This window comes from Pristiophorus japonicus, chromosome 7 (assembly GCF_044704955.1).
Source record: "Pristiophorus japonicus isolate sPriJap1 chromosome 7, sPriJap1.hap1, whole genome shotgun sequence".
Lineage (NCBI taxonomy): Eukaryota > Metazoa > Chordata > Chondrichthyes > Pristiophoridae > Pristiophorus > Pristiophorus japonicus.
In genome coordinates this window covers 105,901,623-105,919,408 of record NC_091983.1, presented here as the reverse complement: position 1 = coordinate 105,919,408, position 17,786 = coordinate 105,901,623, and the positions used below count along the sequence as shown (strand labels likewise).

The 17,786-nt window shown below is 42.7% G+C and overlaps 1 protein-coding gene across 2 annotated transcripts in view; it reads right to left on the bottom strand.

Annotated features, from left to right (window-relative positions):
- The window catches only part of cyp39a1 (cytochrome P450, family 39, subfamily A, polypeptide 1), a 63,897-nt gene that overhangs the window by 41,966 nt on the left and 4,145 nt on the right, over positions 1-17,786 (bottom strand). Inside the window, exons 2-5 of one of the 2 annotated variants that reach the window (XM_070884428.1) lie at positions 13,549-13,684; positions 11,502-11,676; positions 9,717-9,866; positions 9,275-9,368 (exon numbers count right to left, since the gene is read on the bottom strand). In XM_070884428.1, the coding sequence (XP_070740529.1) occupies positions 9,275-9,368; positions 9,717-9,866; positions 11,502-11,676; positions 13,549-13,684 (555 nt within the window). Of the gene's footprint in view, positions 1-9,274; positions 9,369-9,716; positions 9,867-11,501; positions 11,677-13,548; positions 13,685-17,786 lie in introns of those variants that run through there. The other variant, XM_070884429.1, reaches the window with a different exon arrangement.

Below are 17,786 nucleotides of genomic sequence, written 5' to 3'. Positions count from 1 at the left end.
AAGCCATCACCCTCACTAAGGAACAGCAAGAGGCCTTCCTGAGTTTGAAAAAGGCATTGTGTTCAGCACCGGCTCTGGGAATCCCTGACAGTGGTAAGCCATTTACCCTGTTTGTCCATGAGAAAGAAGGATATATGACAGCTATACTGACACAAGAACATGGGGATCAGCAAAGACCTATTGGCTATTATTCGGCAAAACTGGATGCGGTAGCCCTTGGATGGGGAAGTGGTCTAAAGGCTATGGAAGCTACATGTCGAGCGGTAATGATCACTGTGGGTCTAGTCCTCGACCAAAAGCTGATTGTCAAGTGTCCCCACACCGTATACACTTTGCTGTCTATGAAAAGAATGTCTCAGGTGACGGCAGCTAGATGGACCCGCTGGACAGCAGTTTTGGAAGCTCCTAATCTCCATATCGTCTGGGCCAGCCCGGTTAATCCCGCAACTATGCTCCCGATGTCAGAATCGAGGGAGCAAGAGTGGAGAGAATGTGAAGACCATGACTGCGTGGAGATTTTAAAAGAAACAGAAGAAGCAGCCTTAGCAGCAGAGGAGCCTCTGCACAACCCAGACCTCATCCTGTTTACAGATGGTTCCTCCTTTGTTGACCAGAAAAGCAGGATGGGCAGTTACAACCTTATATGAGGTAGTGGCAAAAGGATGTTTACCCTCAGGAACGTCAGCACAACAGGCCGAGTTATGGGCCCTGTCAGAAGCATGTCGAATAGCAGAAGGACAGACAGCTAATATCGACACAGATTTGCGTTATGCTTTTGGAGTCGTTCACGACTTTGGTCTGTTATGGCGGAAAAGAGGATTCCTCACTGCTGCTGGTACACCTATCCGAAATGGAAAAGAAGTCCGAGTCTTACTGGAGACCATTCAATTACCTCAGGAAGTGTCCATCCTGAAGTGTAAGGCCCATACCAAGGAAAATACAACAGAAGCTCAGGGAAATGCCCTAGCCGACCAGGCAGCTAAAGATGCCGCCTCACAGGGCATTCCTCCAGAAGAACCAACAAAGATGTGCAGATTGAAAGCACTCAGGACTCTGACACGAGACCTTCAAACAATGCAAGGCGAGTGCTCCCGAGAGGAAAAATGGACATGGATTGAGGCAGGAATTAAGCTATGTGAGGATGGTGTCTGGAGACAAAGAATTACCGACAAGCCAGTCGCGCCACAAGCGCTTATGCCTTTTTTAGCCCAACAGATCCACTCGTAAGGACACTTGACCTCACAACAGATGACGGCACGGTTCCAGAAAAGCTGGTGGGGTCGGGGATTTAAAAAACATGCCCAGCTGGTAACAGACCGCTGTGTGGTCTGCCAGAAAAATCATTCTGGACCCATCACGATAATGCCCCAACTGAGGCCCCCTGCCCCTGCCAGACCATTCCAGCATCTGCAGGTTGATTATATATCTCTTCCTTCATGCCAAGGATACACTAACATTCTTGTCATGGTCGACAGATTCTCTAGATGGGTAGAAGCTATCCCAACTAAAAGAGCCACAGCCAATCACACTGCAAAGGCCTTGTGTAAGGATTACATTCCCCGAAGGGAATTACATGTAAATACCTTTTTATATATGTCATACATTTATGCCAAACAAGGTAACATTTCCAGTTGTTGGGTGTGTGCGCATATTCCTATTCACTCAAAGGGAGGGATTCCCTTGAGGCCAGTTCCCTTGAATATCTCGGAAATGGCTGAGTGGATAATTAATCAAAACAAAACAGGCAATGCATTTCAGGATATGGAAAACTGGGCACAGAAATGGAAGTCAGCAGGTTACAATCTGACTACCTTTGAAGGGGGGGATACCAACCATGCTACAATAATTCCAAACGGCCCACATTTTTTGTTATCACTAATACAACGGGAATAGGAAGACCGGGGGAATCGGTCTGTCTGATTAGAAACATCAAAGGAGGCCAAAATATGGGGTATAGTAACTGCTCCCGGAATTATAATATAATCAAGCCACGGAACTGTCCAAACTGGGCCGATGTGGGAATTTTTAACGTAACGGGGATTCTGAATAAAACAGATGGAAAAGCCTGGACAGGCCCCGGAGTGTTGCTGACAAAGATACAGCTAACATTCATTGCATATAATGGCACCTATTGGGTGTGTGGCCACAAGGCCTCCCTTGGCTGCCCCAGAATTGGACGGGATCCTGCTATTTAGCCTACATTGTGCCTTATATGTATCATATAAAGTCACTGTCGGAACATTTACACCGTCCTAAGAGAGCTATCACAGAAACAGAGAGGTTCTTTGCCATTCTGATCCCCAGGTATCGGACCGCCAGACTGGCAAGGGAATCCATTAACATGGCATCCGTTGTGGAACGGGTAGCCAATGATACCTCAGAGGCCCTAGTTAAAATCAATGCAGAAATGGTAGCAATCCGCACAGAAGCCCAACAGAATAGACTGGCCCTTGATTACATCTTGGCTGAAAAGGGAGGTAGAGTACTTGCACCCTACTCGGAACTGAGTGTTGCACATATATCCCAGATAGCTCCGAAGAAATTACCCACTTAGCGGAGCATATCTAAAAGGAGGTAGAAAAACTTAAGCAACCCCCATCATTCACTTTGTGGAGCGGAGCCACTGAATGGCTAGGTTTAATAGGAACTTCATTGGTGGAAGGTTTAATTCTATTTGTTGTAATTATTTTACTTTTATATTGTTTGTTTATGTTGATTAAATGTTGTTGCGACCAGGCGGCTGTAGCTGCTGTCCCGCAGGTGAGACACCTTGCAGGTCCCAGCAGACCATCTGTACATGGCACAGGGGTATGTTATGCTTAAGCGAAGGTTGTTTACTGGTTGAATTAAGATATTGATTTGGATTAAATTGGAATAAGGTTAATTAGCCTACTAAAACCAGACTTCCATTGTGGTCACGATGGAACTCGGGTTGGTGTAAATTTGTGTGGAAGCTACATGTGGCGAAACACATCAACAAATTTTAGAAGGAAACTATATTAACATGTATGAAATTATTTTGTAGAATGTTTAACCAGTGATACCTGATGTTTTATGATTCAGTTTGTGAAAGAATCAAAGGGGGGATTTATAGAGAATTCAAACAGGCTGCATTTAGACAGGCTGTGAAAATTCACAGACACCAAGTCAAGGCTGCTATGTGCAGTTCAGCATGTTGCATTAAATCATCAATCAACTTGACATTTTAGGACCTTGGGTAGCGAGCCAATTAAAAGGTTAAAAGACTATTAATTGAGCCAATAAGGTCAAAGAAGGCGCGTTCTTTTCTGTAAATTGATCCAGGTATAAGTACAGCCATTTTGACCATGTGATATCAGAAGGACAAAGACCTGGCTTAAAGCCAAGAGCTTGTTACTGCGACCAAAATAAAGTGACATTAAAACTACAATCGGAGTTCGTATTTCATTGGAAATTAAGAGATCTAACACTCCTACACTCATTTTTCCAGTACTAAGGCTCCAGTTAAATGACAAAATAATTACGGAGAAAAATAATCGCAAATAACATTTTATATTTGTATATTTCACTTCTAAACAGTCTTTTCATCTCATATGCAGGAGCTAAGTAATGGGGGTAATGCTGGACAGGCTAATGGGACTCAAGGTAGACAAGTCCCCTGGTCCTGATGAAATGCATCCCAGGGTATTAAAAGAGATGGCGGAAGTTATAGCAGATGCATTCGTTATAATCTACCAAAATTCTCTGGACTCTGGGGAGGTACCAGCGGATTGGAAAGCAGCTAATGTAATGCCTCTGTTTAAAAAAGGGGGCAGACAAAAGGCATGTAACTATAGGCCGGTTAGTTTAACATCTGTTGTGGGGAAAATGCTTGAAAATATCATTAAGGAAGAAATAGCGGGACATCTAGATAGGAAGAGTGCAATCAAGCAGACGCAACATGGATTCATGAAGGGGAAATCATGTTTAACTAATTTACTGGAATTCTTTGAGGATATAACGAGCATGGTGGATAGAGGTGTACTGATGGATGTGGTGTATTCAGATTTGCAAAAGGCATTCGATAAGGTGCCACTCAAAAGGTTACTGCAGAAGATAGAGGTACGCGGAGTCAGAGGAAATGTATTAGCATGGATAGAGAATTGGCTGGCGAACAGAAAGCAGAGAGTCGGGATAAATGGGTCCTTTTCGGGTTGGAAATCGGTGGTTAGTGGTGTGCCACAGGGATCGGTGCTGGGACCACAACTGTTTACAATATACATAGATGACCTGGAAGAGGGGACAGAGTGTAGTGTAACAAAATTTGCAGATGACACAAAGATTAGTGGGAAAGCGGGTTGTGTAGAGGACACAGAGAGGCTGCAAAGAGATTTCGATAGGCTAAGTGAATGGCTAAGGTTTGGCAGATGGAATACAATGTCGGAAAGTGTGAGGTCATCCACCTTTGGGGAAAAAAAACAGTAAAAGGAAATATTATTTGAATGGGGAGAAATTACAACATGCTGAGGTGCAAAGGGACCTGGGGGTCCTTGTGCATGGATCCCAAAAAGTTAGTTTGCAGGTGCAGCAGGTAATCAGGAAGGCGAATGGAATGTTGGCCTTCATTGCGAGAGGGATGGAGTACAAAAGCAGGGAGGTCCTGCTGCAACTGTACAGGGTATTGGTAAGGCCGCACCTGGAGTACTGCGTGCAGTTTTGGTCACCTTACTTAAGGAAAGATATACTGGCTTTGGAGGGGGTACAGAGACGATTCACTAGGCTGATTCCGGAGATGAGGGGGTTACCTTATGATGATAGATTAAGTAGACTGGGTCTTTACTCGTTGGAGTTCAGAAGGATGAGGGGTGATCTTATAGAAACATTTAAAATAATGAAAGGGATAGACAAGATAGAGGCGGAGAGGTTGTTTCCACTGGTCGGGGAGACTAGAACTAGGGGGCACAGCCTCAAAATACGGGGGAGCCAATTTAAAACCGTGTTGAGAAGGAATTTCTTCTCCCAGAGGGTTGTGAATCTGTGGAATTCTCTGCCCAAGGAAGCAGTTGAGGCTAGCTCATTGAATGTATTCAAGTCACAGATAGATAGATTTTTAACCAATATGGGAATTAAGGGTTATGGGGAGCGGGCGGGTAATTGGAGCTGAGTCCACGGCCAGATCAGCCATGATCTTGTTGAATGGCGGAGCAGGCTCGAGGGGCTAGATGGCCTACTCCTGTTCCTAATTCTTATGTTCTTATGTTTACACAAGATGGAGGACACCCCGACACTCAAGATGGAGGACAAAAAATAGAAAATTGTGAATTTATTCTTTTTTGGCTTTAGGAGTTGTAAGACACTACAAAACTGTAATGTGTTTTGGTGATGCTTTCTGGGAAAAAAAATATGGCTTCAAACATTGGAGGCAGTTATCTGTCTCTCTCCTCAACACAATTAGAGGAGTCATCTTCCTTACCAGATGAATTTTGAATTCGCTGACTCAAATATTGATCTTTATGGCTTATGCTCTTAAGAATAATGCAGTTTCCTGCTCGTGTGCACAAAATGGTTTTAACCCAATGTGAGTTTCATTATTTACCTATCTGTAGCAAGTGCCAAGTAGTGAGCCCAAGCCAGGAAAGAATCTAAGTTCAGCTATCAGTTTGGCAAAGCTTTCATAAGTATCAGAAATTACAGGTTTATTGCGACTAACCAAAACCAGTTAAAATGTGGACCTTGAAAAATGTAAAAAAAATACCCCCAATTATCACTGTGAAACTTATTTTAGTACGGCCAATTCATATAAAAAGAATAATGTATTTCCACAGACAAGATCTGTGTAACATAAACAGCCAACACTGAAGTGCATTTTTAATTTCAGTTAGAAAATGTCATTTACCCTTGATTAACATCATCATCATTGGCAGTCCCTCGAAGCGAGGAGGACTTGCTTCCACGCTAACAAGGGATGAGTTCACAGGTGTTTCAATGAAGGACCTAATATTCCAGATCCCGAACTACATCTTGGAGGGTGGAAGATGCCTGTGCGTGGATTTTTTTAACATGTGGTGGCCATTGCACACCAGCCACCACACGGGCTTGACAGAGCTAGGACCTGGTCCAGTGGCAAGGATTACCCATGACGACTGGAGACCAGCTCTGCTGCACAGACCTAGCGCGCACACATATAACAATAACATTTTCAAAACACTACTTCAGAGCATAAAGTAAGATACAAGACACAAAAATACCTAACCCATCCTGTGACAATGATCCTACTTGATTAGCAATACCACAACCAACAGATCAGATCAAAGCTCTGCAGCCACATCCAGTCGGGAATGGTGGTGGACAATTAAACAACTAACGGGAGGAGGAGGCTCCATGAATATCCCCATCCTCAATGATGGCAGAGCCCAGCACGAGAGTGCAAAAGACAAGGCTGAAGTGTTTGCAATCATCTTCAGTCAGAAGTGTCGAGTGGATGACCCATCTCGGCCTCCTTCTGAGGTCCCCACCACCACAGACGCCAGTATTCAGCTAATTCGATTAATTCCACGTGATATCAAGAAATGGTTGAATGCACTGGATACAGCAAAGGCTATGAGCCCCGACAACATCCTGACTGTTGTGCTGAAGACTTGTGCTCCAGAACTAGCCGCGCTTCTAGCCAAGCTATTCCAGTACAGCTACAACACTGGCATCTATCCGATAACGTGGAAAACTGCCCAGGTGTGTCCTGTCCACAAAAAGCAGGACAAATCTCATTCGACCAATCAACATCCCATCAGTCTACTCTCAATCATCAGCAAAGTGATGGAAAATGTCGTCGACAGTGCTATCAAGCGGTACTTACTCAGTAATAATATGCTCACCGATACTCAGTTTGGGATCTGCCAGGACCACTCGGCTCCAGACCTCATTACAGCCTTGGTCCAAACATGGACAAAAGAGCTGAATTCCAGAGGTAAGGTGAAAGTGACTGCACTTGACATCAAGGCAGCATTTGACTGAGTGTGACATCAAAGAGCCCCAGTAAAACTGAAGTTAATGGAAATCAGGGGGAAAATTCTCCACCGGCTGGAGTCATACCTAGCACAAAGAAAGATGGTGGTAGTTGTTGGAGGCCAATCATCTCAGCCCCAGGACATCGTTGCAGGAGTTCCTCAGGGCAGAGTCCTAGGCCCAAACATCTTCAGTTGCTTCATCAATGATCTTCCTTCCATTATGTCAGAAGTGGGGATGTTTGCTGATGATTGCACAGTATTCAGTTCTATTTGCAGCTCCTCAGGTAATGAAGCAGTCCATGCCTGCATGCAGCAAGACCTGGATGACATTCAGGCTTGGGCTGATAAGAGGTAAGTAACATTTGCATCACACAAGTGCCAGACAATGACTGTCTCCAACAAAAGAGGGTCTAAGCACCACCTCTTGACATTCAACAGCATTACCATCACTGAATCCCCCACCACCAAATCCTGGGGGTCATCATTGACCAGAAACTTAACTAGACCAGCCACATAAATACAAGAGTAGGTCAGAGGCTGGGTATTCTGCGATGAGTGTATCAGCTCCTGACTCCCCAAAGCCTTTCCGCCATTTACAAGGCACAAGTCAGGAGTGTGATGGAATACTCTCCACTTGCCTGGCTGAGTGCAGCTCCAGCAACACTCAAGAAGCTCGACACCATCTAGGACAAAGCAGCCCACTTGATTGGCACCCCATCCATCATCTTAAACATTCACTCCCTCCACCACCGGCATTCTGTGGGCGCAGTGTTTACCATCTACAGGATGCACTGCAGCAACTCGCCAAGGCTTCTTCAGCAACACCTTCCAAACCTGCGACCTCTGCCACCTAGAAGGACAAAGGCAGCAGGTGCATGGGAACACCGTAACCTCCAAGTTCCCCTCCAAAACACACACCATCCTGACTTGGAAATATATCACCATTCCTTCATCGTCGTTGGGTCAAAATCCTGGAACTCCCTCCCTTACTGCACTGTGGGAGTACCTTCACCACACGGACTGCAGCAGTTCAAGAAGACGCTCACTATCACCTTCTCAAGGGCAATTAGGAATGGGCAATAAATGCTGGCCTTGCCAGCGATGCCCCAAGCCAGGAGCAATTTTTCTTAAATGACCAAATAAACCCAATGTATTATATTTGTGGTCATATTGACACAGTTATACTTCATTATTAAATATCTACTGAATATATGAATGACTGTTGACTTTACTAATGAGAGAAATGCCTTTGACAAATCGCTCCACCAGCTATTCCATTTCTACTCAACTCCAGTGTCAGTGTTTGTGTGTTATAAGTATAGACACTATTAAGGATTTAAGAACTCTGCAGAGGTCAATGCTCTTAATTAAACTGTAACATGTTGGCTCTTTCCCAATTTACATATAAGCCATTAATCTTTGTACACATTTGGATGTAACGTAAATATGTAATCAGGAGATAAAACTGTTGAACTGATCCTAGCGATAAAGCAGATAAAAACATAAAAAAGCAAACCATTATATTTAAAGATTTTACAAAGTTTCTCCCCGTTGCCACAAACAGCAATGAAGAGAATATCTACCTAACCTTACATTCTACATTATTTATTTTGGACCCCATGCCTTCTTTGCTCCAAGCAACTCAAGTAGCATCCTATCCTACACATCGTTCAATGAATTCTATCAGCAATTATCCTTGTAATAATCCTCAATCCCATTCCTACTAAGATGTTTATCCAGCTCTTTTTAACCATCTTTTTAAAACATCATTAACTACTTCACAGTTAAGATGACAGAAACAGAGTTCTGCATTAAGTAAGTGTCTGGAAAAACATATGGAAGGGGTGAAATTTCGCTGTATGTGCCACAGAGAAAGCCTAGATCAGTATTTTTACTCCAGTGAGAGTGCGATATTATTCCTTTCACTGAAATATGACAGCTGATCAAAATTTGCCCAACATCAAAATGGTACCGAAATTAAAATATACAAGTTCAATTATAACAACTTCTCAAATGTGAAATTATGGTAGAAATTTGATTCAATGTAATAAATTATCCTGTGAATTTAATATATATCACCAACACCTCACTGATTCAGTTAAACACCAATCAGTTGTAATCCAGCCTAAATAATGCAAACATAATTTTTTAATGCAGCATGTGGATTTTGTATCCTAGGATATTTTCAGCATAAATAGGAAATATACAGAACAGTATTTTTATATTTTAATAGGCTTAGTGCATTCAAACAGGCCAAGTTTTGCTCATGTTTACTTTAAGGTTTGTTCACAATGCAGAAATTCCAGTGTTACCTTTGAGTCGTTGTCTGCGTGTTTCACCTTTTCAACCTTGGCTACAATATTTTGAAACAGAGACAGAAGCCAGTGCTTGGATTTAGACCAGTCTCTGAAGACAAAAGTAGAAATGATAAACAAACCAGAATTTTAGTTATTTAGATGAAGAAGGGTTACTACATGATTATCATAGAAATATTTGCACCACACAGATTATCAACATGATAGTGACCCAAATGTTAACCAGAAACTATGCTGTTGGAGCAAGGTTAGCAAATGACACTCAATACTGTAGGCATCCACAATCTGGACCGACAATTACTTAGGTTCACTGTTTATGCCATTTTCCAGGGTTTTTGCAGTCAAAGTTACAACGAATAAACGAGAGAACCCCCATAGAAAATTCACCCCTGCTAACTCTAACTCCAAATCTATACAGCAAATAGAATGCAGTATTTACCTGAGTAAAAATTCTGGTAACTGGGAACCAAATTCAAAATCTCTATCAAACTTCTGAAAATGGTCTTCAAACTCTCTGACTGTGTTTCTATCAGTGGGACAGATGCCTCTTCCAAACAGGTTGTTTACAACTGCAGTATACATATTGTGCCTGTCAATAATTGAAGAAAACAGATTTTCATAACTCACCAAAAAATTTAGGGCCTGAAATTCCGGCCTCCCCGGGTCCGTATGGAATGTGTACGTTCCCGGGAAGGCATCGCAAAAGCCAGTTTTCGGCGCACGATGCGCATGCGCTGAAAACCAGCTTTTCCGATCCGTCAAGTTCTGGCTTGACAGATCCAATGCATCTCGGCAGCAAGAACATTTGCATGGGCAAGACTGCATTATTTGCCCATCTCTTGCCCAGCGAATGTTCTTAAAACTCTTGCGCATGCTAAGAGTTTTAAAACATATAAAAATAAAATTGAAAAACACATTTTAATGTTAAAAACCCTGCCCACTAAGGTAAATTTATTTTAAACCCTAAGTACAAAACTTTTTAAAAAATCGAAAAAATGTTTACAAACACATTTATTAACTTTAATTTCAATTAATTTTAATTATGTGAGGTGTACTTTTTATATTGAGTTTAGTGTGTTTGTTTTTTTTTCTTACTAGCAATAAGAATTCGTAGATACGAGGTTCTCATTGCTATTAAAGAGAACCCTGTACCTGATTGATTGTGCAGTCACACATGACTGCACCTTCTGCGTTCGAACCTCGAGGACGGGAGCGCGCTTCGAAGCGCGGGAAGAGAAGGCCTCCCCACTGGAATCGCTGGTGCCTCCGGGACCACCAGGTAATTTCGTAAAAATTCTCCGGTCAGAGGCATTCGTCCAAAAGAAGCCTCCGACCGGAATTTCAGACCCATACCATGTGAATAACGTCCCCCTTAAATTTTTGAAAGGAATCATGTGTCGGGTTTGATTCACGTCAAGCAATGTTCATTTATATTCTGTGTAGTCTTATTTTTGTGTAACTGAGAAAGTATACATTTGTAGGAGGCTTTTTCCCCCGCAAATAAAAGTGCTACTGAAACAAGAAAAACCCTTCACAAAATGCAAAAGTTTGATTTCAAATGAAATGTAATTTTTTTTACTTCAGCGTGGCAGCAGTTGAGGTACAACAATTATCCTCAGTGTCCCCAAGGCAGCCAATATCTTCATAAAATTACACTGCAAAAAGAAATTCAGTGATCCTACTAGAAGTGCTTTATAATTCTTGTAATGTCCTTTTGTACATTAGGTGACATAACAAAAACAAATGTCTTTCAATGAGAAGTTGTTATCAAAGGCAATGAACTACTGAGCTGTAAGCATTTGGCATTATCAAAATAAATTGCCAGTTTTTTCTGGGTTATGGCTAAGGCCACATTAGAACAACTTTGGGCATCTCATCTTCAAAAGGGCATTGTTGCAAAAAGAGTCACTGGATGATTTAAGATCTTAGGACTCTAAATTATCAAGCAAGACTCCCCAAATTAACTTGTTTCCCTGTTGAAAGAAAATTGAGCAGTTTTATTACTCATCAGTTATCAGGCTATCCTTTGGTGTCCTCACCATGTATCCTCTATCTCAATCGTACAATGTATTGTTTTCAAAAATAAGTAATACATCTTCAAGTTGTGCAAAAGTTAACCTAGCATTTATAAATTATTGAAATGGTCAAAGGTGGAACTAAGCATTTGTAATGTATGAACGTTATAGAGCATTTTGTATATTGTATTGTGGTTGCAGTTACCTACCAGATGAGGTCATATAAGTCATCAGTACCTTCGGTTCCAAGGCACATGAGCTGTTCACGGAACTCCTTAGACAGATTATCGAAGAACAGATGTAATCTAGATGGAGCCAGTCTCCCTTTCAACATGTCATGAACTGCTGTGTGGCTCTTATAAAAACTCTTCTTACTAATAGAAGCTGTTGACAAGTAATATAAGCAACTTACAAACTTGGAATAATACTTAATAGTTATCATATTTACTAAGTAACAAACAGAGTTGATGAGGCTAGTGCAGTTGATGTTGTGCATATGGACTGTCAAAGTACCACGTAACAGACTTATTAGCAAAATTGAAGCCCATGGTATTAAAGGGACAGGAGCTGTGTGAATACAAAATTGGCTAAGATACAGAAAGCAGAGAGTAGTGGTGAACAGTTGTTTTTTAGACTGGAGGGAAGTAGAGAGTGGTGTCCCCCACGAATCAGTATTAGGACCACTGATCTTTTTGATATATGTTAATCACCTGGACTTGGCATAGAGGGCATAATTTCAAAGTTTACAGATGACATGAAACTTGAAAATGTAGTAAACAGTGAGGAGAATAGTAACAGACTTCAGGAGGACATAAACAGATTGACAAAATGGGTAGACACATGGCAGATGCAATTTAACGCAGAGAAGTGTTAAGTGATGCATTTTGGCAGGAAGAGTGAGGAGAGGTAATATAAACTACGGGTACAATTTTAAATAGGGTGCAGGAACAGAGAGACCTGGGGGTGTATGTACACAAATCTTTGAAGGCAGCTAAAACAAATCCTTGGCTTTTTAAACAGAGGCATAGAGTACAAAAGAAAGTTATGCTGAACTTTTATAAATCACTAGTTAAGCCCCAGCTGGATTACTGTGGTCAATTCTGGGCACCACACTTTAGGAAGGATGTCAAGACTATAGAGAGGGTGCAGAGAAGATTTACTCGAAGGGTACCAGGGATGCGGGACTTTAGTGTAAGCCTTGTTAAATGAGGTGTAATTGGGTTTGTAACTATGTACTAATTCATAACTACTGCTGAACAACTTCTCTGGCTCTGAGAAACTAATTTTAGAAAAAGTTTGTTTATGATATTGCAGCTTCTACCTTAATCCCATGTGTATGTCTCAATCTTTATTTCACCCTCTGTAAAATTTATAAAAAGTGAAGGTTAATCAGTGCTTTTTATTTCCTGGTTTGCTGTTTGTGAGAATTCTTCAATGTGACTGGCTGCTTAACCTGCTTAATGACAGCACTGCTGCTGGACACTAGAAATCCCCTAGAGTTAGCACCAACATGAAATTAACCGTAGGAAAGGTAAAAATCAATGCCACAGAGATCGCTAGATGTTTGCGGGCAGCTTTATTCATGGTCAGCAGCGAGCACTGTCACTTCGCTGGAGCCTGCAAAATCCGAGTCATTATCTAGAGAAATAGATAAAACTACCAGAGACTCATTAACTGAGACTTCAACAAATGCATCGGTGTGATTTATCAGATTCATAAAATTCATTTCATATCTGAAAATGTTCCAGTGGAATTTCCAAAAATAAATTTTGTTGCTTGTCAAAAAGGGTGAGCAAATGGTGAATACATACCCCTAAAAGGTAAAAGTTCCATTTGTATAATGAAGCAACCATGGTCAACAAATGAGGTAAGAAATAATATCAACCTGAAAGGCTTAAACAAAGGCAAGGAATCTATGAATGGTAGGTCATGGCTGACTAATCTAGCTGAATTTTTTGAGGTGGATAGGGGCGTTTATGGATGTTGTCTATATGGACTTCCAGAAGGCATTTGATGAGGTTCTGTACAAGAGATTATGAGCAAAAATGAAAGTGCACAGAATTGAACGTCACCTTGTGATGTGGGTTGATAATTGGTTGGGAGGTAGGAGACAGAGGGTAGGGCAAAAGGAAACTTGATCTAATAGAATGGAGGAACAGTTTTGAGCAGTTAAATGGCCTATTTCTGTTCCTATTAGAATGACTTCTAATTGAAATACATTTAATTAGGGTATGCCTTTTTTGTGTTATTTCTTACCAGTATGCCATACAGCATCTTGTACAGCTTCTTGAAAGTCAACATTTTTAGATTTAAAGAATATCTCAAAATCTTCCTCTTCTGTAACAAAAGTGAGTCGCTTTCCAGCAGCTACCACAGTAAATACTGCTCCGTACTATAAATTAAAACATTTTTATGAGAAAGTGTAACATAATCAATGAGTACACTTTGAAAAGATTCTTTTATATTTTAGATTGTATAATTACAATTAATATTACATGCATGGCAAGTAACAGATAATGACCTAACAACTTATACTGCTTTTAAGACTCTGCCAGCTAATTCAGCATGTACAGAATGTTCTTGCTCAATTGATGATCCTTCTTCTTTGATCCCAGCCAGGAAGGTCCTCATAATTAAACTGAACCCTATCTTTACCTGGCTTCCACATATAACCAGGAATGGGAACCTTAGTTTACTTATCGTTCCATTACTTTGGGATACTGAGACCAATTGTAACACCTTTGTAGCCTACATTTTACAATTGGATTGGGCAGGACTTCGAAACACCATGGCGATGTCTCAAGCTCATCTGAATTCCAAGACGAGGAGTTATCAACATAATTGATGTGCAATCTCTGGCCTTCACAGAGAATATCTACCAGAAATAAGGGAGGAATCAGTAGTGGTAGATCACAGAGACGAGAGTGTCAGTGGTCCCACAGATGCTAGTAAAACTGTAAAAACTTTCAAAGAATTACCTCAGTCTTCTGGGGCTTGTGCATGGCAACCCTTGGAGACCTATTGCACAGGCCCTTGCTACTGGCCCCTTCCTTCGCTTTCTTCTGCCGACCTTTAAGTGGCCCAATCGCTTAGGGTTGCAACAGGTCAAGTGGCAGGAAATACAGTAGAGGCCGTATTTCCCTACTTTGTATATAGTTTGCCTATGCCCAAGCACATACAGCACTTTGTGGTGCTGTGTCTGCCCACTGGGGAATGGGGGGCAGGGGAAATGAGAGAGAGCATCCTCAAGCAGGTTACTGTCCATGCCAGCCCCAGATCCACCAAACGATTCACAGGATGTGAGCAGAATACTAGCTTTTAACTCGATTCTTTGATGGACATTGTAATGTATGCACTTGTGAGTATGCTCACAGGTTTGTTGAGCTGTTGAGTTGGGAGTGGCTTAGCCAGTCACATGATGTTCACAAGACTCAATATAACCAAATCACATTTCTAAAGATTGAAGAAGGAAATAATCTCTTGGGAGAGGATAATATTTATGTGATTAGATTGCAGATGTTGGCAGGCTATTCAATCATAGGAAGTGTCACAGCCCAATCTTGTTCTGACACTTTAGAAGCAAGGTTTATGGGTAGCAATTAGGAGCAGGAACTCTGGCCGATTTAGATTACTGCCTTTCTAACCCAGGCATGCTGAGGACAATTGTAGCATTTAACTATCTCTTTGTCTAAGACCTGCCAATTTCGATAAGGCCACAGATCAACAAGACAAGCTGTGCCAAGCAGATCATTATTTTTATTCCACGGTGTTTTTCCTGTTAGTACTCTAGCTACCATTTCTATTTCCTGAACTTGGTGTTGCTTCTAAGCCTAATCAAAGAACTTGTAATCCACTCCAGCAAAGTACGAAGGATTGAGGTAATCTAATATGCGCTCCACAGATTTACCTTTGACAAGAGGATTCCTCTTGGAGGAGCTAGAAGAGGAAGGAAATGAAAGGCCACGGGTGAAAAAGGGGAACAGCAGCACAAAAAAAAGCTGCTGCATGCAGCTAGAACCAGAAAGAGCCTCATGACATACACCTTCTCATGAGCATCCTCTTGAACCTCTGAACCAATTCTCCATACCCACTACCTTCTGCAATCACATCAAAAGAAGCAGCTCTCATTCCTCACAATGACGAACATCCACTTCATTACTGAGGTGCCAATGGAACTTTTGTAGGCATTTAGAATCATAGATATTTATGGCACAAGAGGCCATTCGGCCCATTGTGTCTGTGCCAGCCAAAAAAGAGCTATCCAGTCTAATTCCACTTTTCAGCTTTTGATCCATAGCCTTGTAGGTTACGGCACTTCAACTGCACATCCAAGTACTTTTTAAATGCCTCTACCAACCTTTCAGGCAGTGAATTGCAGACTGGGTGAAAAACGTTCTCCTCAACTCTCCTCTATTCCTGCTACCAATTACTTTAAATCTATGTCTCCTGGTTACTGACCTCTCTGCTAAGGGAAATAGGTCTTTCCTATCCATTCTATCTATGCCCCCATAATTTTATATATCTCAATTAAGTCTCCCCTCAACCTCCTCTGTACTAAAGAAAACAACCCAGCCTATTCAATCTTTCCTCATAGCTAAAATTATCCAGTCCTGGCAATATCCTCATAAATCTCCTCTGTACCCTCTCTCGTGCAATCACATTTTTCCCGCAATTAGTGATCAGAACTGTACACAGTATTCTAGCTGTGGCCTAGTTCAACCAGAACCACCCTGCTCTTATATTCTTTGCCTCGGCCAATAAAGGAAATTATTCTGGATGCCTTCTTAACCACCTCATCTACCTGTCCTGCTATCTTCAGGGATCTGTGGACATGCATTTCAAGGTCCTGTTGTTCCTCTACACTTCTCATATCCTACCATTTATTGTGTATTCCCTTGCCTTGTTAGCCCCCTCCAAATGCATTACCTCACACTTCTCCAGATTGAATACCATTTGCCACTTTTCTGCCCACCTGATTGATATCTTCCTGCAGTCTCACCTACAAACTTCTTAATCATGCCCCCTACATTGAAGTCTAATTCATTGATAGTCAATGCTGGCAAGGCAGAGATTCTTTACAGGCCTGAGGAGCAGCAGCCAAAGTGGGACAAGTGAATCCGGAGCCAGTTCAGTGGAAACAATCAAGAAAAGATTCCAGTGCTGAAGGTAGAGCAGATCACAGTGAACAGTCACAAGAAAAGGTGACTTCACCCCTGCCCGCAGGCAGTGGGCACCGTTTCTCGGGTTGGTACCAAGCTTATTCTTTCGAGCATCTCAGGTAATGCGCACTTCTTGATGGGGGGGGCGTGGGCAGGCAGTAATGTGGAAGGCCCGGCTTGTGCCTCTTCAGAGGTTGGAGTGGGAGTGGCAGTTGATTCTGTCAATGGGGTCTGGGCGTGTTCCCTTATTGCAGCAGCTAACTCCGACAGGTCTCAACTACCTGCAACATCCCCTCCCTCATGTTCACCGATAGTGTATCAGTTGCCTGCAACATTCCCTCCTTCATGTGCATGAACAGTGTTCCCATTTCTCGTGAGAGTTATTACTTCTTCCGACAGTCCCAATACCTCATCACCCACCCCACTGATGGTGTCCAGAAGTGATCGCGTAAGGTCAATGCTCTCCGCATTCATTTGCCATCATCTGAACCACATCTCTGAGATCTTGCACCTCAGGAGAGCGTGGTCGAGCTCTCCTTCCCCTCCTCACCCTGGGTGTGGCTCGCTGCATCCCACTGCGACCCGCAGCCTCGGACGGTGGGGCCCTGGGTGTGGCTCGCTGCATCCCACTGGGACCTGCAACCTTGAACGGTGGGACCCTGGGTGTGGCTCACTGCATCCCACTGGGACTCACAGCCTAGGACGGTGGGGCCCTGGGTGTACCTTGCTGCACCTCACTGGAACCCCCAGTCTCAGACTATGTGAACCTCAATGGGCGGCACCTGCACCTCCTCCAGAGTGAGTGCAAGAATGGGGGCTTCATCATCCCCCTGCCCCTCCCCCCTCCTTCCTCACCCCCGTGGTCTTGGTCTGGAAGTTGGGATTGAAAGATGTTCTCCTCTTCAGGCTCGTTCGTGTCTGAATCTTCTTCTGCATCGGTTTCAGCCTCATCAGGGTTGGCCTCAAGTTCTGCAAAATATAACAAAACAGTCAAATAGTTAGCAGCAGAGGAGGGGGCAGGGTGGCATGAGTTGGCTCACACAGCGCAGGCAGCAGGCTCATTTGAAGGACCACGATGAATGATAGCACATTGCATCAACCGAAGCATAGCTGATGAGACATCCCCGTGAACCGAAGCATGGCTAGCCCGCGCAGTACTTGACTTTTAGCAAAGCTAGAATGTGGAATTTCTAGGACTTACCCTTGTACAGTGGTGGTTGCTTTTCTCCTGGCAGGACCCATCAAAGCAGCGACCCTGTCTCTCAAGTGTGTCAGTGGGTGCAGAAATGCCGGGCCTCCTCCTGTTCAAGTTTTATTTCTTTTGTTGTGTGCCAC